This window comes from Clinocottus analis, unplaced genomic scaffold (genome assembly GCF_023055335.1).
Source record: "Clinocottus analis isolate CAN_PGR_092001 unplaced genomic scaffold, fCliAna1.0.p SCAF_12, whole genome shotgun sequence".
Taxonomy (NCBI): Eukaryota; Metazoa; Chordata; class Actinopteri; order Perciformes; family Cottidae; genus Clinocottus; species Clinocottus analis.
This window is the reverse complement of record NW_027175843.1, coordinates 1,865,091-1,888,630: the sequence shown is the minus strand read 5'-3', so window position 1 is coordinate 1,888,630 and position 23,540 is coordinate 1,865,091. Positions and strand designations below refer to the sequence as shown.

Genomic DNA, 23,540 nt, shown 5'->3' with positions numbered 1-23,540 from the left:
TTACTGGTCGGCGGCCGGGACGTCTATTTTGAGCAGACAGTCCCAGCAAACTATGAAGCCGCCCAGAATAGGTGAGGCAGAGAATAACTCAATTACAATTTGCTTTGACTGCTGGCACAAAGTTGCTTCAAATGCCTGTTCCCATAGAGACAGCGTCCTTTGTAAAGTCCGTCATCCACACTGATGTTGTAAGACATAATTTCTTTGACATTCTTTGACTAATCACGGTTATTTTTGTGCAAGTTGCAAAGATTTGAGCCGGGCGTAGGACTAGAGCATTGATAAGGTTGTGATAAACAACTTCGAGCTCTGTACCAGTAATCACATAGTGGACTGGGCATTCAGGGCAACGCTGTTACAGAAACACAAAGAAGAAATGATTATAACACAAATACAATGAAATCCTCAAACCCCCTGAAGTTGACCCAAATTTTAGGGGAATAGTTAAAGAAAGAGTCAAATCCACCTATTTCAGTATCGAAGAATTTGCAGAAGAAAGAACAGACTTCTTAGGGTGCTGCTTGTTTTGATACTCGACACAGTGGGCACTGATAATATGAATTGTTATATTCTGTAGATATTCTTCATATTCATCATGACTATCAAAGTTCAGGTTCAGGTTAGGTTAGCAGTTGGTCGAAAAACTGTCTTTTAAAGAGCCGAACTTCCGGCTGTTCGGTGTGCTGCTTTGGACGGCCAACTTGCGTGTTGACTGGATGCTCTCTGCTATCGCGATGACAGCGCTTGTTGCTTTACTTGTGATCAGAGGAAATAAATTATGAGAAGGAGAGAAGTTGTCGAACTGAATTGTTACACGGTCACCGCACCTAGCTTTACATGGTGTAGGGCACTTGGTCTTTTGCAGGGTTTTTTTAATTCCTTAACGACAAGAAATCCTTTTCCTTCCTTTGGAGCAGATTAAACCACTTCACAACAACCCTCCCAACAGCATTTGGGCATAAATAGATGGTAGGATAAAAAACTGTGGGAGCAACAGGGAGGTGTTACATCCTTTGCTAAATAGTGTCAATATCAGGGTTTGTGCAGCGTAAAATAGGATATGATTATGTATATTTTACCACATTGTGTGATTGCACTACATTGCAAGTGTGCTGCATCCAAATGGGGAACAGGTGGTGCGCAGCTAACTACGCACGACTCCCAAGTGTGAGCATGTTCATCTGTACGAGGGCGTAAAGGGGGCCAAGTCGCTGGTTTAACGTGCCGCTTCACAAGTTTGACAATACTGTGGGTTTGTTTGCTTGTGTCTGAACCTGAATCTTGTTTGAACAGACACACTCTGGCCGGTCATCTTACCTGGGAGGAAGCGAAGGCTCTGTAGCTGACGGCGAGGATGCCGTCGGACCACTCGTGAGAGACGGGGTCAAACTGGCCATACAGCTGCCCCATGGTGATGGATTTTGGATTGATGACTGTGATCTGCACTTGATTCTCCTCCATCAAACCCTGGAGTAACAACCACATGCATACGAACAAACAGGAGATATCAGAGAACAGGGATATTAACTCAAGAAGAAAACTAACGCATGGACAAACACAAATTAGTTACACAGATACACACCTAAAACTTTGTTACTTCACAGGTAAAACAAAAAGCAAAACAGAGCATTATTTCCCCAATTTATCTCAGCCAGGACTCATAAATTGCTTGGAAGATCACTGTCTATATAACCGGATTCCTGCTCGCTGAAGAAGAGAAGTAAAAAGTGCAACAAACAGCTTTTCAGTCGATGTGTCACTCTGAGTTAAAAACAATGAGAAAAGGAGGCTGCTGGGGAAAAAAAAGACCATCAAAAAAGGAGAGAAAGAGGAGGTGGCGGGGGGTTGGACATGATCAGTGGACGTGCAGCAACAAGGGTGACGATGATAAATGTGGCATTCCCAGGCGTTCCATCAGCAGGCCTTCATCTGTCTCCTTGGTGGGATGCCTCTCAGCCCTCTCAGCCATGTAAATACAACAACCCAGCTCTGCTCTTCTCTGTGAGATCGATAACTGCTAAACAAAGACTACAGCTCTGACAAATTGGATGGATGTGTTTACTTGGGAAAAACATGTAGCCCAGATAAGCCTTGGATATTGGGTGTAACACATATTTTTTACTTGACGTGAACGTTTTTTTTTTTATTCATTTTTTTTACTGATCGAGCAAATTCATGTCTCAAGGACTCCGGAAACACCTTCAAAATCTGTGATACAGTACAATTAAAGAATGCATGGTTAACCATCTGAATATAACACACTTTTTTTTCAAAATGTCTGACAAATTGACCAGGTTAATACCTGACAGGAACATAATGAATAAATTGGACCTCAAGGACATTTTTGGGAAATGCAACCAGGAAAATGAAGTGCTTTGAACAGCCTATTGATCAAGACTTAGTGCCACGTAAGGAATCATGTTATACAGCAAGCTGACACGCAACTTGCGGCCTAACGTACAACTTTCCTCCACTTCTATTACCATTACCATAATTCACAATTCCTTCTCCGTTTCTCCAACTATACGCACATCCATACTCTTATTGTGAGCAGATAAAGAGCACAGCATCCACCAGAGGTTCAAACAGGACATCGTACCTTTTCAAAGACGTCATGAAGGGCCGCCGCCAGCACACGATAGGCGCTGGTTTTGCCTCCGAATGGTTCACCCACCAGCATGAAACCATGCCTCACAATCAACATCTCAAAGATCTGCAGGATTTTCTCAGTGAAGAATTCGGTGACTTGCAGGTTCATACTCTGGCAGTTTTCCTCGATGGCCTCCAGCAGGATGTGGTAGTCTCGTTCTGGAAGCTTGACACCCGGGAAGAGGTCAGAGGTGATACCCTGAGGTGAAAGGCCAAAGTAGTTGGGGAACAGTGAGGTCAGTGGAATGAGGGAACACACATAAATAAAGAGGAACTATTATTTTGTGTTACCTAGCACAAGAGTCACTTAAGAAAACCTCTAATTTGCTGAAGCAGGGTCTGACCGTCTGTCCCACACAGTTTTAATTCTACCTTCCCTCTAGCGGGCCCTGGCAATATGGCCTGGGTCTCTAGCATTGTGATGTCAGTGGTGGCTCCCAGCGGGGGTAAAGCAAAGCTCTGCTTTTAGCCAGAGGAGGAGATGCTGCTGCCGTGTGTGGAGCTCTCCTCCTCCCATCAGAGCTCTGACTGCAAGTCGAAGGTGACAGGGACTCCAAATCTGGGTCTGTCTGCAGTTGGTTGGTCTGAGTGGACCCGCTCTAGTCTGAGCTGAAGGAATTTCAGGTGAACCTTTGTGCCATGAATTGCTTGATATAACAAGAGAATCGGACACAATGGCATGAAGGCATTAAGAATAACTACATAGAAATAGCTAATATTCTTGCTGATGGTTTCGTTTTCTTGTGTAGGCCCTATAGAAGCATAAGTATTAAAAGAGCCTGTTTCAAAACTAGTTCAAAGTTCTACGTAAAACTGTAAAAACAGTTTTAAACAACATGCAATGGAAAAGACACCTACACACACACACACACACACACACTAACACGTTCACCTTGGGATACGTTGGGTGAAGACAGTTGATGGACACAAACACACATACTCCAGTGAACTGTTCTGACTCAAACAGACTTAAATTGTCTTCGTGCATCACGGCTCCCAATGAACTGACTGGAATTAACATGGGCTGACATCACTTGATGTGTATCGCTCCATTAATCAAGACAGGAGAAGCCCCATTCTATCGCACCTCGAATAGCTTCAGATCATGGGACAGAAACTTGGGCAGATTGACATCAATAATGGATCTCAGCAGCAGGGTGTCTTCATTCTCCTCTGGAAAAGTGAGCTACAGTGCAGCAAAGGTGGAAGAGAGGGAGGGGAGAGAATGACACATAATGAAAATCAGGTGTAAAGTCTGTCTGAGCCACATTGGAATCACAACTAAGTCAAGGAGCTTCATTAATTAGCAGGTGTGAGGGTCTACATGACACCTCTGTTTCCCAAAAGCTACATTAAAAAAGGCAGAAGGTTGGGTGTTTCTGCTAAGTCTACATAGAATCCGATGAAAAAATTACTGCTGCGTCAAGTAGATTTAAATTGTCCATGCAATCCAAATGGTATCACAGAACTATCAATGTTTAATCCAGTCCTACTTCAAATAAGCTTCCTTTGCATAAAAACTGGGACTCCATTTATTTCTAAGATGAGGCAAGACATTACACACAGCAATGTGCATGTTTGCCTTTTAACTTGCTCGGCACTACTTTTACCAACACAGAGTGAGCAAGAGTTGGGTAAACGTTGAAACCCCAATTAGGCACTCGCTTTTTCTTTCTCTTTTTCTACATTTGTCTTTTAGTTAAACAATCAAAGATTGTTGTTGTTAATTAAAATGTGTTTCCTGAAAGAAAACAACCTGTTAAATCTCCCAAGAGTATGAGGAATAAAAAGAAAAATGAAAAACAGACATTCTGACAGTGGCACTGTGGGTGTGCGTGAAGGACACTGAATTATATTGTGTGAAAGGCTTCAGGTAAACGAACAAAAAAAGAAAACATCATATCAAAATGAATCTGTGTTAAGATACCTTGAGGTTTCCAGCTGCAGTGAGCACAGACTTGACAGCCCTCATCCCATAGTCGTAGTGATGCTGTGAGGAAAGCTGCTCCGAACAGAGCCGATAAGTGGCCACAATTTTCACCGACAGGGGCCGAGCAGTCACAAAGCCGCACGAGTAGAGCACAATCTCTGCAATCATTGCATAGTCCGGTACCATCATAGCCACAGTCCTGAACAGAGCCTGGTGAAAAGATCACCTTTTGCTGAATAGAACGTTTGTAGCAATAATATAACTTCATTAATTATTTCATGAGCCTGAAGTTTAGTTCTGTTTTCTTTGTCAAGTTTATAAACGGTCTCCAGTTTTCAGTTTTGCTGCCTCAATATCCAATGATATCTCCTGCAGTGACATTTCTGCACACATGGTAACGTTATAATTACTGAAAGAAGTCTCACTAATTATTAAAATTAAACACTCATAGTGTAGGTATACATCAATAGCCAAAAAAAATATATATTTATAAAGCAAAAATATTTATTTTTAAATACTTTTGTCAAGAAAAACTGAATGCTGATTCTTCCAAATGTAATTCAAACTTCAAAAAGTTATGTAAACGTGAATATGCCTCAAACTTTGCGTTCGAGAACTCACAGTTTCCGGCCGTTGGAAATAGAAGGAAAGGCTGTGAAACCGATGAAACTGATACTGTACCTTGAGATTGTCTGGTAGCTCAGAGCGTCCAGCGTAGCCGGGATTCATAGTAATGAACACGGCGCAGGAGGGGTCCAGTCTGAGCTCCGTCCCTTCAAACATCAGCAGCTCAGTATTGGCAGCGATTCCTGGATATGCACAGATGCAGTGAGATACAGTTTAGTATTTACTTGTCCTTTGTGTCTTTTGACTCTGATAGGACAATTAAAAAGAAGAGTGTTGTGTCAAAACATTTGCACTATTAAATGCTGAAGAATAGATCAGTCTCTTTGGATGCCTCTTGGAAATGAACACACTGAGAAGCATATGCCTGGACATCATGTCCACAAATGCAGACTTTTAACACTTGTGGCCATAGGCTTGGATGCGTTAAAAATGTGTCTACACAAGTTGTACTACACAACCCGCACAACATCCTCTATCCAGGGTTCAGATAAGGAAAACCTCCAGCTCTAAAAACTATTGTGAAAAAATAGTTTCAGCAGCCGTTAACAACGGAGATCTATTTGCATTTTCAAACTTTACTTTTGAGCAAAGAAAAGTCTGTCTACCCCCATTGGATGTTGAATTGTATGACACATAGGGCACACTGCTGTGAAGTTCTGCTGGCCAGCCTACACAAATTGCCTGAGCTCTGAGTTGATTCTCTTTGTAGTCGAAAAGCAGTTTTTTTCTTTACCGGTGAGAATACGCTATACAATAAGCGTTTCTGGAATACTGCCAGCTTAATGTAACAAACAAACAAACAGCACAAACCTCTCTGTATGGTGAGAATCTGTTGAGCCACCACAGACAGCACCTCCAAGTCAATGCGGTTAAACTCATCAAAGCAGGCCCAAGCTCCGCAGGACAAAAGACCCTGTTCATACATACACACACACACACACACACAAATATTGGCACACAGACACACACATGAACACTCATTAATACATGTTTGAATAGTATGCATGAGCCTGGGTATGTGAGAGCTATTTCAGTATGGCAAGTGGGAGGACATTTCAGCAGGGTGTAAGCAGTTTCAGTGTAAACAAAAATAATGTATTTGCAATCATTTATTGTGGCTCTTGTGGTTTCCCGCATTAATACTGATCTGCTGCAGCAGTATCAGGAGGGGGAGGGTGGAGGAGGGGTACACAACCTAGGAATATCTTCAGACTAACGATCACAACTTCTTTCACGAGTGCAGTTTGTTCAATTCACAGTGAGAGACAATTGCACTCACTTTGAAGAACTTGCCCAACGCAATGTAGTCCAGTCCGTCAGAGCAGTTGAAGACCACGCACTGCTTGGCCACAGCTTTGGCCAAGTCTTTGGTTGTCTCTGTTTTTCCTGTGCCAGCCGGGCCCTCAGGGGCCCCTCCGAGATGGAGGCTGAGGGCGCCAAACAAAGTGCTGAAGAAGGAGAAACAGACAGGAGAAAGTTAGCTTACGTAACACCTTCTGGCTTGTCAGTGATTCTTGCGATCAAGTAATTCCTGACAGCACTCTGGATATATATACACTGTATATATATTTTCATCGACAGACACACGTCAAAATAGGTCCGCTCCAGCCCGCTGACAAAACATTTAATAAAATATTGAAGCGCTTGAGAGCCTCTCTGCAGGTAAGCTGTGTTGTGGAAGGTGGCAGCTTTTGAGTGCTCGGCTTTAAGACACACTAGAAAAAGTATTTTTCCAAATACTGTAGCGTTTGTTATTATTGCCCTCTTTATACATTTTCTGTCATGCTATTTCGACGACAGTCTTTCGGAGTAACCTATTGATGCAATCAATGCAATAATACATTATTTATAATTGTTCTAGCATGTGTTTTGATTGACTGGTATGACAGTGTTATTGCTCTTTAAAAACATTTATCGAAATGTAATAATTAAAATTATATCATATTAATCAAAAGAATTACAATGTCCTTCTTGTTATTGTAAGCTGACGCAATGATCAGTACAACTACCATTCATAGCCAAAGCAGCTGAAGTTACCCCCGCCTCATAGAGACAGTAGTAGGCCAAGCTCTGACAGTAATTGCTAACTGGGAAGCATCGTGCACTCACAGAGAGGTTTGATGAAGATACATTATTACTACAGTAAGGAAGAACTCCCAGCAGCTCAGCAATAGTATGCTATCTCTTTAAGACAAGACTAATAAGAGGATGGACAAGAAAAGGAATTTAGCGTCAAATAGAAGAGCTCTTAACTAACCAGATAGGTGGTTGGTTCCAATAGTGGAGCGGTAAATGTAACTACCTAGAACTTTGGTTTTGTGGACAAGACTTTTATCTGCGAGAAACATCAAACACATGCGCGCTAGAAAGAGACAATCGGTGAACGCTTGTGTAGCTTTACCGGTAGCAGCGGTCGGTGAGAGGGGTAATGACCAGACGCGGAGTGTTGCCCAGGTATTCGTAACCGTACGGCAAACCAGCATTGATCATCTTGGTCTGGAGGTGGTTGTCCTGCACACAGTGGGAGTTCAGAGGTCAGTGCCGGAGTATGTTTTATGGGTTGAAATGAATCCCCCACATTCCCGCTTTTACGTACCACCCAGTAGTAGCGCAGTTGGCTAAGCCACTCAAAGTCATTCTCGTCACTTATCCCCTTCTGCACCAGCGTAGCGAGCACGTCCCTGCCGTGGACGTCCAGCACCACCAGGGCCCCGAGGGTGACCCGGTTCTGTTTGGACAGCTTGCCGCGTACAAGTGCCACGATGTCGTCAATCTGTTTGTTGTTCAGCTCCAGGTAGGCATCTAATGCCTGAGAGGGAGAGAGGGGTGATTAAATAGAAAGTCAGAGCAGGACTTTATAAGGACTTTATCAAGACCTCGTATATAAACAGAAAGGTCACACGTTTTGATCTCTGAAACAACAACCGAGCCCGTCACTGTAAAGATAAAAAAAATCACACTTTTCCCTCTTTCATCAGCGCCTCAAAAAAGAGCATTAATCCACAGACCTCTGCAGGCTACATGTCAAAATACAATGGGACAGCTTATCAGATATAGGTTCTCTTTATTTTGATGTGATAGATTTAATACACTTTAGTCTCTGTTCAACCGCTGAACCGGTTTGAATTAGACGGTAGCTTGGAGCAAAGAGGAAAGATCATTACTGTAAGTGAGACATTCATTGAAAGGTAATAAAACAATGTATTCAAGACTAATGACTATTGTTGATCTCATCCTGAGAACTTGTACATATTTTTATTATGCTCTTCTTCATGCTTCATAGTGTATGTTACCATTACAGACATGGAAATCAGAGCATATTGTGGTTGATGTGTCCCAGGGAAACATGCTGGTTTGCTTGCTTTTTAACAGAATTTTGAATGTGGGTTAAGTAAAAAATAATAAATAAAAAAAGAAAGAATACTAAGATGAATCACGAGTTGGATGATTGAACCAAAATATTATGAAAAAAATTATAAAATAAATGCGGGCCATGAACACATTATTTTCCATCCAGATGGTTGCAAGCCTCTTTGAGGATTCATTAAATACCTTCCAAACTGCAGCAGGTCTTTTCAAAGACATTTCAAAGGGATGTATCTTTTAGAAAAATCCATGTTCGGTTCTGGGACTTAAATGTAACGACGCAACTGCACATGAGAGGCACGAACTTGGTCGAACTGGAAGTGAGCGACTGTATGAAAGAGCCCTGACACCACATACGAAAACTGTAAATCAGAATACGCAAGCAAGTACAAAGAGAAATGCTATTGATCACCTTCTGTCCCGAAATAATGGCTTTATGAATATCCTTCGTCCAGTAGACCTGTGAGACGCAGAGCACAGTCTGGCCTGGCCAAGCACGCACCCAATTGATCCTTAACTCATTGGGGTACGCCTTGATTGCCTCCCCAATTACCTGCAACAGACCACAAGGGAGATATAGTTCTTAACTACCTGGTACCTGTATTATGGACCACATTAGAAATTATATGGGGAGAAGCCTTCTGTCCAGAACATCACAAGAAACAAAACATTTATTTGTGTACAGTCCAAAACAACACCTTATGCAGGGAGGCGGCCATGCCGTTCTGGAGTTCCAGGAGCCACTTCTCCACCTGGCCCCTGGCTTTGGACGTGGAAATGATGTCCAGCAGCTGCACCACTTCACTCTCACTGCTTTTCATGTGGGTGATGTCCAGCACATCAGTGAACACCACACTGTTGATGCCTTCAAAGCACTTCTTCAGATGGGGCTGCACTCTGAAGGAAAGTAAGGCCAGAATAGTGAATCACGTTAAATAGTTATAGGTAACCCAGAGTGAGGGGGGTTTAGTAGTCCACATTAATACAGAGTGCCCATGCTGGGGGTTTTCTTTCTGCAGATGAAGATGTTAACAGTTATTACATAAAACAGTAATGATGCAGCCAGTTTAACCTAACTTAAAGACAATTATTGAAAGATTGCAGACATGAAGTGTGCCTTAAAGCTACTACATATTTTTCCCTGATCCCTGTCTTGTGTTTTTTCCAAATTAGTTTCCATGTTATAGGACAATTGCCCTCGAGCATTTCTGCATCACTAACTGCTGACTGTCATCCACTAAAGGTCAAACATAGTCTGGTTTAGTGAGATAACTACAGCACTGGCGTTTTTGTGCTCAGATGTTAATTATTGCTTCTGTTGTATTCCATCACTGAAGAACACAAAGCATTAGTTCACAACCCAAACAACAACAAAAAAGCTATAAAGAGTCTTAAATCCAGCTACTATTTCCAACAGTCACTCTTTGAAAAGTCAATGAACCACATAAGTAGAGTTGCTAAATTAGTTTTGTAGATTATTAATATTACTTTTTGTAATATTTATGGACTTAAATGACTAGATTCACATTTGCGAAACCGGTTGTTGCCCTTGGTCACTGAAACTAAATGTGCAATGTTTGCTGAAGTCCTGGGTTAGTGATAGTAACTTTTCTTGAATGTCACACAGTAAACAAAGAATGTCCTCGTTTCCATACTGCTGTATATCTCTATGTTTCTGTTGCTTGTTCTCGTTGTGCGAAAAAATCATTCAGGGCAAAAAGAAACGAGTGTTACAATGCCAGAGCATTCAAACTTTGGCATTTGGGTACATCGCTTTCTCTACAAGCTTTTTTGTCAGTTCAGCACTGCATTTAGGGGCCGATGACTGAAATTTCTCAGCAGATCTATCAAGCGCTCTCCAAAAATTTACACTGCCCTCTCTTCCCTTCTTTACATAAGAGGTCGTGACTGCCCGTATCTCTACTGATGTTATGACAATTCCCAGAAGCCAAAGAGAGAATAAAGAGGCTGGTGGAGTGAAAAAGAAAAGAGAATATCGTCCATTTGGAATTGCATTCATTATTAACCAAACGCCCTGGGTGAAATTAGACACGAATAGGTTATCAGTAAGGACTGTGGGGGCTGAGTATGCATGGTAGTTAGCGGAATATTTTGTATCTCAAAGGCAACAACTATTTTGCGGTGTTTTCTATTTCCTTTTTCTGGATTTGCTTCTTTCGCATGCTTAATCTCTTTTTTTTAATGGAAAATTGTTTGTTTTCAGCTGCATTTATTGATACGGAAACTGATTTGCTTAAGTTTATTCCTCATTTGACTAGGTAGGATACTGATGGATACTATCCGCTCATCATGGGATAGACCAACTTCACACAACCATTGTCTTAGTGTAATGACAAACACCATTATGACTGGGTGCACATGTTTGAACTTACTTAGAAGGGTCCTTTGTCTCAGAGAGGATTTCCAGCAGCTCTTCATTAGACAGGAAGAAGAACCGCGGAAAATAGAGACGCTTCTTCTCCAGGTAGGTGTTCAGACCTTTGAGGATCATTTCCAGGAGCTCATTGGACGTTTTCAGCTTCTCCAGCATCCTGTCAATGGCTGTCACCGCTAACACATGCTTGTCCTAACACAGGAGAGAATAGTTTAGTGGAAAGCACACACTTTGGTTAAATCTCCTCAATTTACTCCCACAAACATGTTTGTGGTATACAACAAATATGAGCATTTTCACTTGATCACAACAGGTTTTATATTAAAAACACATGAATGGATATGTTTTACTCCTTTCAGGTCCACTTAGACTCATTTCAAGCTCATAGTATCAAGTCTTTAGGCTTCATCCATTAACCAACGTTTTCTCTGAGTTTCATATAGGTGCTAATTAGGACTGCAGAGCTTTTTCTAATGGATCACTCAGGGGCACTCTGCAAGAAAGCAGCAATTTTATCACATTCGCTCCCTAGACAGGTACTGTACACCCCTGACTATTGGACCATGACTATTGCTCCTTCTGCAAAGCGGCCTAAAGCTGTTGCACAAAAGCATTGGTGATGAACTGCACCGTTTTGTTCATCAAGGAAACACGTGAGAGAAAAGTGGTTTGTTGCATCCATTAGTTTTTCAGCAGTGCAGTGTTGCCTTGAAGGTAAGTAACACTTAAACACTTAAAGGAGATTTCACCTAAGGCCTGTCTCGCACCTATTACATATTTCCGCTCTGACGTCATCTCATGTGTACACTAACTCAATTGTCCAGGTTGGAGAGTGGATGCCTGGACCTATTAAGCCACACTAACACCACGCTTCTGAACAACGTAATGGAAACAAGACAATCTGTAAGGTAAACAGCTGCTACAGTTGATGTAGCAAGCCAACAAAAAGAAGGGTTGCTTTCATCTCTGTCTGTTTGTGTTTAATTTGCCTTGAGCCAATTTTTGCAGGATGTGAGAGTTTTCACATCTCCTCGCAACATGCAGACGAAACCGTCCACAAATCAATAACACGTCATCACAAAACATATGTAAGGCTAGAAAAAGACATGGCAATGATGCTATGATGTTGCTATATGTACAACAGCTGTTTTTTGACTGTGGCCAGTATGTGTAACACAAATCTTTTCACAGGTACATGTAGTCTGGAAAAGAAGAGGGCGGCCACCATTGCATGGCCTTGACGTGGCACAGGCTTCTGGTTCGTATCAAGTAATGGTCAATGTCCATTAAAAGGAGACGCAGCCACTGAAAGATGCTTTTAATCAAGTTCTGTTCGAAAACCACAACCACAAGGAGTATCTCCAATGGGATATAAATTCCTTTTTGATCTCTCATTATTTGCTTTTGATTTCTCATGATGACTTAGTTAAGTGGAAGCAGCGGCTGTTCACTCATGCCAAAGTGACTTTTTCCCCTCTGGGCTCGCCATATGATACAAGTAATAAACAAATGGTACGAATGAGGGATGGAAACCATTTCTCTTTAGGCAGTAGTCCGGAGAAAAGACTTAACTTACAGAGAATGAAACTCACTTCAAAGGTTAAATCAAATGATCAAGCTTTGACTTTGTTTCAGTAGAATGTGCAATTACACTGGCTAAGGGTGTCTTATTGATGAACAGTGATTCTAGCTTTTCATAGATTTCATCAGGACAAAGTAATAACCGGGCTATTTTTAAATTGAACCTGCCAACGGGAAGCTATTCATGAGCACATTGAAGGGATAACAATGCCCTAATGCATGTATTATGCGTGATAATGTTGGTTTTATGCACCAAACAGATGGCTTCAATAGGGGACAGCAACTGTACCTTGCTGATATGGCAGGTCTGCAATCTGTGTGGGAAAAAAACATAATCTAAAGAGAGTATTTTTTTTCTTTGTTCCAATCTGACACATCCAGCACAAAACAATGTTGTGTTCAAGGCACATCTTGAAGAGCATTCTATCTGCATGATTATAACATTGAGTGAGTTACTCTTTTGCAAACTACTGTGGTGTTTGAGGTGGATACTAGTAAACAATATGTCAGTCATCTTCTTCTTGAGCTCAGCTGGCCAACCGTTTCTCCGATCCTCAGCTCATTAGAAAGGGGGCAAAGGTTTTGTCTTCTGCAAGAGTGAATGACAGCAGGTTCACAGAAATAAGTCTTTTAAATTGATTTTTTTTGTTTTTTTTTCTGCAAGTGTGTATGCAGTAGTAGATAAATGACACATTAAAGCAGGCAGCAGATAAAAAAAAAAGATGTGGAGGCTGTGAGGATGATCAGTGGATCTTCAGCAGCTCCCAGTGGTTGATCTGATGACAACAGCCTCGGCGAACACCCTCCAGTGATTTGTGGGTATTGGAGAGCTGCACTCTAGCCTGCCTTTTTGCGCACACTGGTAGTATGGAGTTGAGATGATTCCAATTTCATGCGCTGCTGATCAATGCCATGGACGAGATGAAGGGATGTGTTCTTTGTCAAGATTTTGATGCAGTACACGGCTATGAGGAAGGATGTTTCTCCGAGAATTGGCTTACACGGACGGTATGGGGGTGTATAATATAATCGCTTTGAAGTTATCAAGAAACTAGAATAAGAAGAACATAATGTTAATCATAACTATGTATTTATAAATATTAACCTGCAGTGTTGAATATGTTTTCTTATTAGTTGAATATATTGAAAAGATAGATGCAAAAAGTATTCTAAAAAATAATGAAGATGACCAGTCACTGGTAACTGACCAGTGTGGGTTGCCCACTATCATCATGTGGGATCATCTCACCGTAGCTTTTTCCAACAATTTCATGAATAGAATATTCTACTGTCACCACTGTCCACGTTGGTAGCCATTATGTGTAAGGATTACAAAACATATTAAAGCTAAGTAATGATATGTTTTATGCTTGTCTCACTCCATGTCGTCACTTTGCAAAAACCTAATCATTCTGTGCCCCTGACGGATGTGAACCCTTGCACACTGGCTTTAGCTGTGATTCTGATCAGTGGTCTAAAACAGTAAGCAATCGTTACTTTTTTAATAGAAAAAAAGTATAACAATCTCCTGACACGACACAATAATCTTACTAGGAAAGAAGATGCCAGTATCTAACAGCATATTTACATTCTCATTAAATCACACAGCTGGTAACGGCGTAAAATCCTTCCTGTAAAACCCATTAAGGTAACGAAGCAGCTGTGTGGATTCTCACCAGTTTACATCTTACACATTAAGATAACGTCTTCTGACAAAGCCACTTTTTTGCAATGCTAAATCACATACAAACACAATATTAACAAAAGGATCTATATTGGACAGAGGACCTCAGAACCTTTTTGTCCATCTTACATTACTTTTAAAATAAGTATGATGCAACCGACCATTACATTATCCAGTATATTATAGTTAATGTTTAGCAGTTTAATTGTGTCTTATCTAACATTGGCATAAATTACAAGAATGCTTTCCCAGTATACATACAGGACTGCCTGAGTTAATCCCACTGACTTTAAAGAGACAAAGATTAATAATACATATCTTTCCTCTAACCTGTTCTGCCATTTATCAATCTAGATGGTTTCGGTGTGAGTTGCCTGTTTTGGAGATATCGGTTGTAGAGACGTCTGCCTTTTTGGCTCCCGGCTTGTTTCATGTGATCTACGGTTGAAGGATAAGAGTTTCTCCAAGAAAATGCTCACAACAAGGTCTTTGGATTATCTTGAGTTCTTGGGTCGTGACTTCGGGAAAGAGACATTGAGGCCGAGTTTTCTTTTCAAATGCTTTTTTGGCGTTTTGAGCGCCACAAGCCGAGAGCCATAGAGACTAATTATATAAAACTAGAAAACTTACATCAAAACACTAGACTGATGAATAGCACCACAGGTAGGATGATAAATATGTATTTTGGATTTAGAGGCGAACTGTCTCTTTGAATTGATAAACTAAAGATAGTAAAGAAAGTAAAACATGCTCCATAACCCTGTGTGTGCACAACTCTCAGCGGACAGGACCGTACGCGTGCACATCTGCATGTGTAGGCTGCCTGTCCCATGGTGACCTCATTTTCTTTGTGGCTCAGTGCGGCCTGCCCCCTCCAGACAAAATCCATAATTCCTATTTGATGGTGCAGTCAGGCTGGGCTTTCGAGAGGACACTGTCTGAAATTGATGTGTCTCATTTCAGGTCCACTGAGGACGCCAATTACCCTTTGGAAACTCTTTGAGGATGCTGGTGCAACACTCTCTATCCTCGCTCTGTTGTTTCTGTCATGCTCTCCATCCCTTTTCCTACCGATTCCCTCTCTCTCTGCACGGCCTTTCTTCTTTCTGCTTCTACTGCGTACTTCTGAGCCTCTCGTTTTTCTCTGTATTTCATTCTGCCCTTCTGTTGTTACTCTCGCTGTTGTGCATGTGTCAGTGTTTACGTTTCTCCCCTCCCCCCCTATAGTCGAAGCTGTCCTACAAGTTGGAGCTGCGTGTTGATTTTGGTCTAGTTAATTGATCGGTCAACTTTATGATCAGGTTTGCAGCATGGGACTATTTCCAACAATTGGTTCTTCTTTCTTTGCATTACTGAAGTGTGTGGCACAGTTACAGATGATCATTATCACTCCAGTTGTGGGGAAATAATTCAAAAACAGCAACCCTCTGTAGGGAATGGCTCTATACCGTCAATACACCAATTTGATGGTTGAATGTGTTCCTATTCGACCAACATTTAATTGTTTTGCTTTTTCTTTTTCTTGGAAAGAATGTCATTTTGTGCTTGCTTCTCAAACTATCCATTCTGTTACTGTTGCTAAGAAAAATGTTAAAAAAAAGATGGATTTAGTCCTAAAGATTTCAACCTTATAGTTGGGGTTTATTTAACAAGGGTATTTATTTTCTTAATGGGTGACAAGCCTTCTCTATAATGGTAGGGACATGTCGATACAATCACACAACCTGCAGACTGTATAGTCCTGATGCATCGGCCATAGCAACAATCCTTAATATCATTTTTTTGGGACCATAACTGTTTAGTCAAGTAACATTTTCCCTGTCAAAAGGAAGTTTTATTGTTCCAGCCATTGCCTATTGGATTATTTTGGGTGGCAAGGGATTTTACTACCTGTTGCATTGAGCAAGGTCAGACAGTACGGGCTACTGGGTTACACTTCCTCTACTTGTTAACCTTTTTCAAATGATCGGACTGCACTGACATATTTTAACTCAAACCTAAATCCATTGGTGGTCATTTTTGACATATCTGGTTAATATGCTGCAGTTCCCCTTACAGTTAAGAGTGTGGTCCAGTGTTCTGTAGTAAGATGCAACGCTCTTATCTTGACATTATCTGCTGTGGAGGATCCTTATAGTCTCCTGATCCAACCTAAGTATCATGCCCCTACGAAAAGAGTCTCTAATAAAAAACACGTACCAGTGAAACTTGTTTCATGGTCTCCCTCCAGGATTTGTCAACAGTTGTGAAACGGCGTCCCTCCTCAGGCATCTGAGTTAAGATGTCTGGTGAGCTGAATATGGGCTCCAGGTAGAGCCAAGTGGACTGCACCTTCAACCATTCATCAAGGATCTCTTGAAGGAGCAGCAATTTGGTTTCCCATTCCCTACAGGAGAAGATAAGTACATGTGAGTGGGAATATACAACTACAATAAATATCACTCAACTGGGAAAAACAAAATCACTCTTAAAATCACAAGAATGGAACAATAATAACAATCGCAACACAACGTTTTTAAAGGAGGTTTAGGAACCCTGGATGTTTCTTTATATTATCTTGCATTTAATGCCATATATGCTCTGATCTGTGCTGAGTTCACTTAGTGGCAAATTACTGCCAGGATTGCAAGGCTTTCGCAGCCGGAAGACCTGCACAAATAAGACAAAAAGAAACCCTGCAAAGGGTGAAATGCACTCCTAACTCTGCTGCCAAGCAAATAGCTTCTCAGTGCTCCTGAGCTATTTGTGCATATTTAAATTAATATGTGGTAATTAGCATACATTTGGCACAAAATTGTCCCTTTTAAAAGGCAAAACAAGCATATTCACAAAGATCAGCGCTAATAGCCACATGCAGTTCCAGTGAAATGATTTGCATCGCCAGAGAGTCGATAGTAACTGAGGAGCAAACTTTCCAGTGATGATGGCAGCAGTGTGTTTGCAGCTAGGCCAAAGCATAGTCATGCTTTTTAATGCAGTGGCAGCATGCAATGACAGTTGTGTCACGAAAAAAATAAATGAGTATAGCTCCCTTTTTTTGATACATTTGGGGAAAAAAACAAGGAAAAATTAAGTTATTGTATGAACAAATTAGCAAATCATTTCCTCCCTCTTCATGAACAAAAAAAAGGCAAATTACATTCAGCTGCAAAACTTTATAGGCAAGTTTGCGCTCTAATGTCATTAACGCAATATCTTTTGTAAATCGGACCTTGAGAGGAGGCAGATAGCAGTTTCAAATGATGCGTAATTCATGATGCTATCAGCGGCCACAATCTATACTTGGTGAATGTACCCCTCCGTATAAAATGTAGCTGAGATTGTCTCTCGGAGTAGCTTGTGCAATCTACTGACGAACACATTTTTTTTATCTTCAGTGTGGCATCATCCTCTCCCACCCACAAAGCTAGATAATGGCATATAAAGGTCTCATGTGTTATTACAAAATAGTTCACAAAAGAAACTTCAGTAGCTGCTTTAGCTTCCTGCTAAGTAGTCCACATTTCTAAAAAGCTGCAGGGAATCCTGTGTCAAACTGTGCCTTAAAGCAACATAATATTGCAATAAACTGTGCCTGGAAGCAACATAATATTGCAATAATCTCACAAATAACAGAGGATGGGTAAATTACATCGTTGGCTGAACTCAGTGGCAGATAAAAACTTGAATGAATTAGTCAATAAGCTCAATTGAAGCCGTTGTTTTTCAAGTTTTCAAAACAAATATCGATAACTACAATCCCAAGACAGACAAACCGTTCAGGTCTTTAGCCCCGGACAGCTTCTCATGTGATATTTCAGACTGTGTGTCCTGCCCTGTCAGGAGTGGTTCACCAAACACTTTACTACCAAAGTAAAAGCTGTTAATTATAAACAAAACAACTTGAAGTATCCTGTGTTGTACTTTCAACTTGGCCTACCATTTTTTTTTTTTTCAAACAAGCAAAATAATTCTCTCGAAAATCTCCTTGTCTCTTACCGTATCTCCACCTCAAATGGCTTGATGAAGGGTGAGCCCCTCATGGTTTGTGTCTTCACGATGTGATCGTCCAACAGCATCTGCACTTCATCCACAGATGACAGGATGGAGGTGCCTGTCTCTCTGTAGGCCAGGAGGCTGAACTCCATGTTGCCCCACTCAGAGGCCATTTTTTCCATGGCCTTCTCTAGGGAGTACTCCTTGCTGGCCGCCTCACTGACGCCCTCAAAGCTGCTCAGGTGCTGCTCCAGGTGCATGGACAGGAACTGAGACACGCAGGCCTCGTCATGGGTCGGCTGCAGGGTGATGCCAGCCACCTCCGACATGATATCCCAGTGGCGATCACGCAGGCCTGGGTTGCACAGTATCTGTGATGGAGGACGGAGTAAAGCAATTACGTAAACTTCATACTTAGTAGAAAACACAAGTAATAGAAATCAAAGTCATTTTTGAATTTGACAGATGTTAAACGTTTCTGTTCGGGTCATACCTGCACTAAAGGAATGTGTGTCTTGAAGTTTTCCACCTTGGTCTTCACAGTGGTGGCGATGCTCAGGGCTTTGGGGACATCACTTAAGCTTTTCTCCAGCTTGTACAGTGTGCGCCAGTAGTTGCCAACGTCCATCTCTATCTACAAGGGTGGGGTTGCATAGTAGAAGAAGCAGCAGTGTTAGTGGCAGCGGTCACTGAGGTAAAACTGACAGTTATAGCTGTGTAATAAGAGCTGGGTATGAAGTTGATGAAGGAAGTGCTTTGGCTTTAATGCGGCTGACTCCGTCAGCAAAAGGGCATTGAGGACGGGACCTCTCCTATCCCTCCAGTGGGCTTGCGTCTAATTAGTCAAGTAAAAACTCCTGTGTGTTTGAGCGATAGCAGTTTCATCTAGGCTGCAGTCTGTGGGAGAGGGAGCATTGACAGAAAGGGGAGGGATAGTAGTTCAGGCAAAGATGGGTACTAAGACTAGAATGTGTACTGAATGCCGTGTATATAGTGCCAATGTTAAAGTATTTTATGGTTGTAATACCACTGTTTCAAAAAATTCCCATCCATATGTGTCTTCTTATATTGCTTTTTTATATATGTCTTGTCGTAATGGCCCTTTATGTCAAGTATAAAGTTCCTTTGAATTGCCTTGTTGTTGAAAGATGCTGTCCAAAAAAAGTTGCTTTGCCTAGCACTTGCTATACAAAGAGCCAATTAGACTTGTCTTGCTTTACAACACCAGTACAGACAGAAACAGAGATGTCAATCAAACAGTAGGGAACAAGACATTGGGGCAAACGGGTGTGTTGGTGAACTTTTATTCCCACCCGCACGTCTTCATCTCTAACAGGCTATAGAATATCATATCAATCATATGTAGACACAGCCAACAAAGCAAAACAACATGATTGCTTTATGACATACAGTATGTATGAAGACTGAAATCCATAGATTGCCATATAGGTGTGTGTGTGTGTGTGTGTGTGTGTGCGTGTGTGTGTGTGTGTGTGTGTGTGTGTGTGTGTGTGTGTGTGTGTGTGTGTGTGTGTGTGTAATAGTCTGCAAGAAAGGCAGTTTTCTAAATCCTGTCGAGTTATTGTGAATGAAACCTGAAAAGCTGTATAGGTTTAAAGGAAAACCGAGAGAGCGAGAGCTGTCAAAGCTTTCAAAGAACACGGAATTTCAAACAAAGCATTAAACTCAGATCCATCTGTTATTGCTGGCAATCACAATTTGATGTTTTTATCGTGTGAGACAAAAACATTCTGCAACATCCCAGTGTTAATGCATCTTTAGCAGCACTGAAGCTGTAACGATGATAAAAGATGTCCCCCTTTATTGTAAAGCGCTTGTCCAACTTAATAACAATAGTACCTTGTCTGGGTTCACACCCGAGAGCGGTCCATTGAGCCACTGCTCGTTGTGGTTTAGGAAAGCCGAGGCTGTCTCGTAGAGGCGCAGGAAGGGTGTGAGCTTGTCCTGGATCTTCTTACGCTCTGGGTACTGGGACAAAGACCAGCCAAAGGCCTCCTCCTCTAGATTGAAATCATTTATCTTTCCAGAGTGGCAGAAAGGTTGAAAGAGAAATACGGATGGAAGCATAGAAGGAAAGAAGAAATAAAAAAAAGACAGAAAAAGAAAAGATAGAAGGATAAGTAGATGAGTGACAAAGTATGGATGACAAACCCCCTCACAAAGCCTCTTACAAGAGTTCTTTTTTTTTTTTTTTTTACAACAAATGCTGCCCTCTGTTGGTCATATATTTCTAAGACAGTGCAATTTAACTTCAAATCAATGCAATCCACTGTACAATTAATGTGTATTTTTCAATCAGAAGCATGTCGCAATGTAATTTGTTGAGTGAAGTACTTTAAAAATAAAAGATTATACTCAGCCCTAAATCATAACGCAAGCAGACTGGTTCTTATTCAAAAGCGTAGGGTGGCTTGTATTGACACTTTATGCTAAATGATTTATTAATATTCGGGTACCAGTACATTTAAACTCTTTCTGAATGATTTACAACAATATTGGCCTACTGTCGGTCAGCATAGCTTTCATTTGACACTGAAGCCGTATATTATTATTTTCCTACTATTGAAAAACCGTGTGTACCATATCTATGGCTGACTCCAGTTTAGCATTGAGGGACTGGGATTTCTTCAAGTACTTGCTGAGATCCGTCAGCTCACCAAAGGTGGAAAACTCTTCCACCTGTACACTGTAGCTCTCCAGTTCTTCCTCAAAGCGTTCGCGGCACAACTGGAATGCACAAACAGAAATGCCCTCTTTGTTTTCGAGCAATAACATTTTCCTTTCACACTAACAATATTGTTCTACAGTTCTGATGCAAAAAAACATCCATATTCCAGCAAATCAATGGTTGCATAGTGTAGAAACACAGACCTTAAGGCCACTCTGGTATTGCTCGTTTTTTTCGGCAATAATCTGCTGGTGTTCTTTAAAGATTGATGGCATGCGCTCGATCCACTGGAAGGACTGTGCGTTGAGCTCTATGTCCAGTGGTGAGAGGTTGATGAAGTCCATCAGGAAGCACAACTGTGTGGTAGAGTCTGCCAAACGTTGCTTCAACAGAGGCATCTCTGTAGTCTCCACCTTACGAATATAGTCCTGGATAGGAGTACAGGGCAACAACGCACACTGGTATTGTACTTCACCTATATGGCTGCCATTGCCACAGTCCAGTTAGTTGTGTTTATTACTGACTGCATCTCTGCTTCGTGGACAGAAATGAGATTTGTTTCTACTGTACACACTGCACCGAGCTTGTTTCTGAAACAAGAATGTGAGTTAGTTACCTGAAGCTCCATCATTGTCTGCGTGTCAGTTGGTGTGCTCAGTGCCTTCTCTGCAATCTTCTCAAATTCATCACAGAGCCTGCAGGAGGAAGAGCGTTAACTTGGTGGCACATGCAAAAGGGATTTACAGACTTACAAACTATGGTATGGCCTGTAGCCAACCAAAAGGCACCATCGGGATACAGCTCAAAACAGCAGCTAACACAGGGACTAAAAGCAATAAGGGTGCTACTGCACATTCCCTTTGATCGGCCCCAATGTTTATTTAGTGGTCAAACAGAAATGTATTGTTCAACTGGCGTGCTTGTTGAGAGGAAAAGAAAAACCGCAGTATCAACTGACTTCTTGTTGATTTCCTCACGGTCCTGCAGCATCCGAGTAACCAGTCTCTGCTGCAGCTCCAGAGCCCGCTCGACGAGAGCGTGGATAAGCTTGTGGGAATGAACCTCAAACATGCCGAGACGTACCACCTGAAGCCCAAATTATTGATCAGTCACACAATCAACGTCAATTAAGCGATTACTTCTTATATGAGAGTAGACGGGCGTAATCACGGAATACAAGATTTAAAGACTAGTGCTTTTGAAGTTTTCATGTTTAAGTATCAGGATTCATTACATGGTGTTCCACGCAGAGTGATAGTGATATTTAGGTTTCTTTAGACATCACTAATATATCAATATGATACACAATTTTTACAGCTATCACCTTGTCATTTCGGGAGACGTCCACCTTGCTGACTAAGTACCTGGCATGGTGTGCACTGGATCTGATCAGCAAGCTGCTGGTAGTGTACCACCTGCGCCATGAATTCCTGGAAGGAGTGCTGCTCACTGAGGAACTGCTCCACATCCTCCTCTCTCTGCCTGGATACCAGTGTGGCGTATTTATCGTAATTGTGGACATACTTCTTGGGCTTGACACTTTCAGCCCAGAACACTCTGAGCACCTGCTTCTGCTGAGCCTGGAGAATCTCTGGCAGGATAATGGGCTTTAGGGTGCTTCCGGTTTGGGAGCTTGACTGGGAAGACACAAAGAAGGGTATACAGAATACCATACATATACATGTATACCATACAATCACTGAGGCACATATGATACTGAGTTTGTATTGTTTTAGAGGTGTTGATTCAACTTCATGATCATTTTGGACTCTACAGTTTGTGGTGCTGTTAAAATGAATTGTGTTTATACTGGCAGGTGTATCCATTATTCTGTATAACCCATTTATACCAATGAGGAGAGGCTAAATAAGAGAAATGTCTCGTTATAATGATTCTCAAAAATTATTATAAAGTTGATGCAATCTCTTGAAAACAAGTGAATTATAACCTTCATAAAAGGTAGAAATTATTGCAGGACTGTTGTGTTGGACTGCTTTAGTTGTAGCAAGGGGTACCTAATAAACTGTACTACACACAAACACACTTTCCCGCTTACCCCTTCCAGGTACAGTTTGATTTCAAAGCGAGGCACCATCCTGACAGACTCGAGCATTAGCTCGTAGACGTGAAGGAGGGCCTCCTCGTACAGTTTAAGTTCTGGCTCAAACTTGATATCCCTGTCCTCCAGCATCAGATGCAGCACAAAGCGAGGGTGGTCAAAGGCTCGCTCTGACTGCTAAGATGGTGGAGAGCAAACCACACCAAAGAAAGGCAGAGAAAGAATGCAACCGTTAGTGTCCACTTATACATGTAGGTCAAAATCTAAACATTTATTATTACATAATTTCCTCCTGTCGAGGACAATCGACTCTTGTGAAATATATTATTATATCACGTTTTTAAGCATTCTCCTACCAGGTCTTGTGATAATAGGTGTGTGTAGTCCCTCATTGAGTGTAATGCAAGACTCTGAAGCTGTGAGGTCATCAGTGCAGAAGCACAGTTGGAGAAAGACAGAAGTTTAGCTTTGTGTTTTGAGGCAGGCCACAGCTCGCACTGCCAACCCTGGTTGTAAATGTTGTTCACTTTGGGGGCCCACCTGGTGCAGAAAACAGCACATGGACAATTATATTCAGAGAATGGT

General features: G+C 41.6%; 1 protein-coding gene across 1 annotated transcript in view; it reads right to left on the bottom strand.

The window, feature by feature from the left end:
* dnah7 (dynein, axonemal, heavy chain 7) overlaps positions 1-23,540 on the bottom strand; it is a 64,310-nt gene that overhangs the window by 36,805 nt on the left and 3,965 nt on the right. The window contains exons 9-31 of the mRNA XM_068571982.1: positions 23,312-23,495; positions 22,953-23,132; positions 22,261-22,533; positions 21,855-21,982; positions 21,513-21,591; positions 21,100-21,324; positions 20,809-20,955; positions 20,068-20,247; positions 18,701-18,841; positions 18,211-18,578; positions 16,432-16,618; positions 10,966-11,159; positions 9,271-9,469; positions 8,985-9,125; positions 7,803-8,015; positions 7,608-7,717; positions 6,486-6,654; positions 6,017-6,119; positions 5,261-5,388; positions 4,577-4,789; positions 3,737-3,835; positions 2,600-2,848; positions 1,318-1,467 (exon numbers count right to left, since the gene is read on the bottom strand). Of these exons, the coding sequence (XP_068428083.1) occupies positions 1,318-1,467; positions 2,600-2,848; positions 3,737-3,835; positions 4,577-4,789; positions 5,261-5,388; positions 6,017-6,119; positions 6,486-6,654; positions 7,608-7,717; positions 7,803-8,015; positions 8,985-9,125; positions 9,271-9,469; positions 10,966-11,159; positions 16,432-16,618; positions 18,211-18,578; positions 18,701-18,841; positions 20,068-20,247; positions 20,809-20,955; positions 21,100-21,324; positions 21,513-21,591; positions 21,855-21,982; positions 22,261-22,533; positions 22,953-23,132; positions 23,312-23,495 (4,060 nt within the window). The remainder of the gene's footprint in view (positions 1-1,317; positions 1,468-2,599; positions 2,849-3,736; positions 3,836-4,576; positions 4,790-5,260; positions 5,389-6,016; positions 6,120-6,485; positions 6,655-7,607; positions 7,718-7,802; positions 8,016-8,984; positions 9,126-9,270; positions 9,470-10,965; positions 11,160-16,431; positions 16,619-18,210; positions 18,579-18,700; positions 18,842-20,067; positions 20,248-20,808; positions 20,956-21,099; positions 21,325-21,512; positions 21,592-21,854; positions 21,983-22,260; positions 22,534-22,952; positions 23,133-23,311; positions 23,496-23,540) is intronic.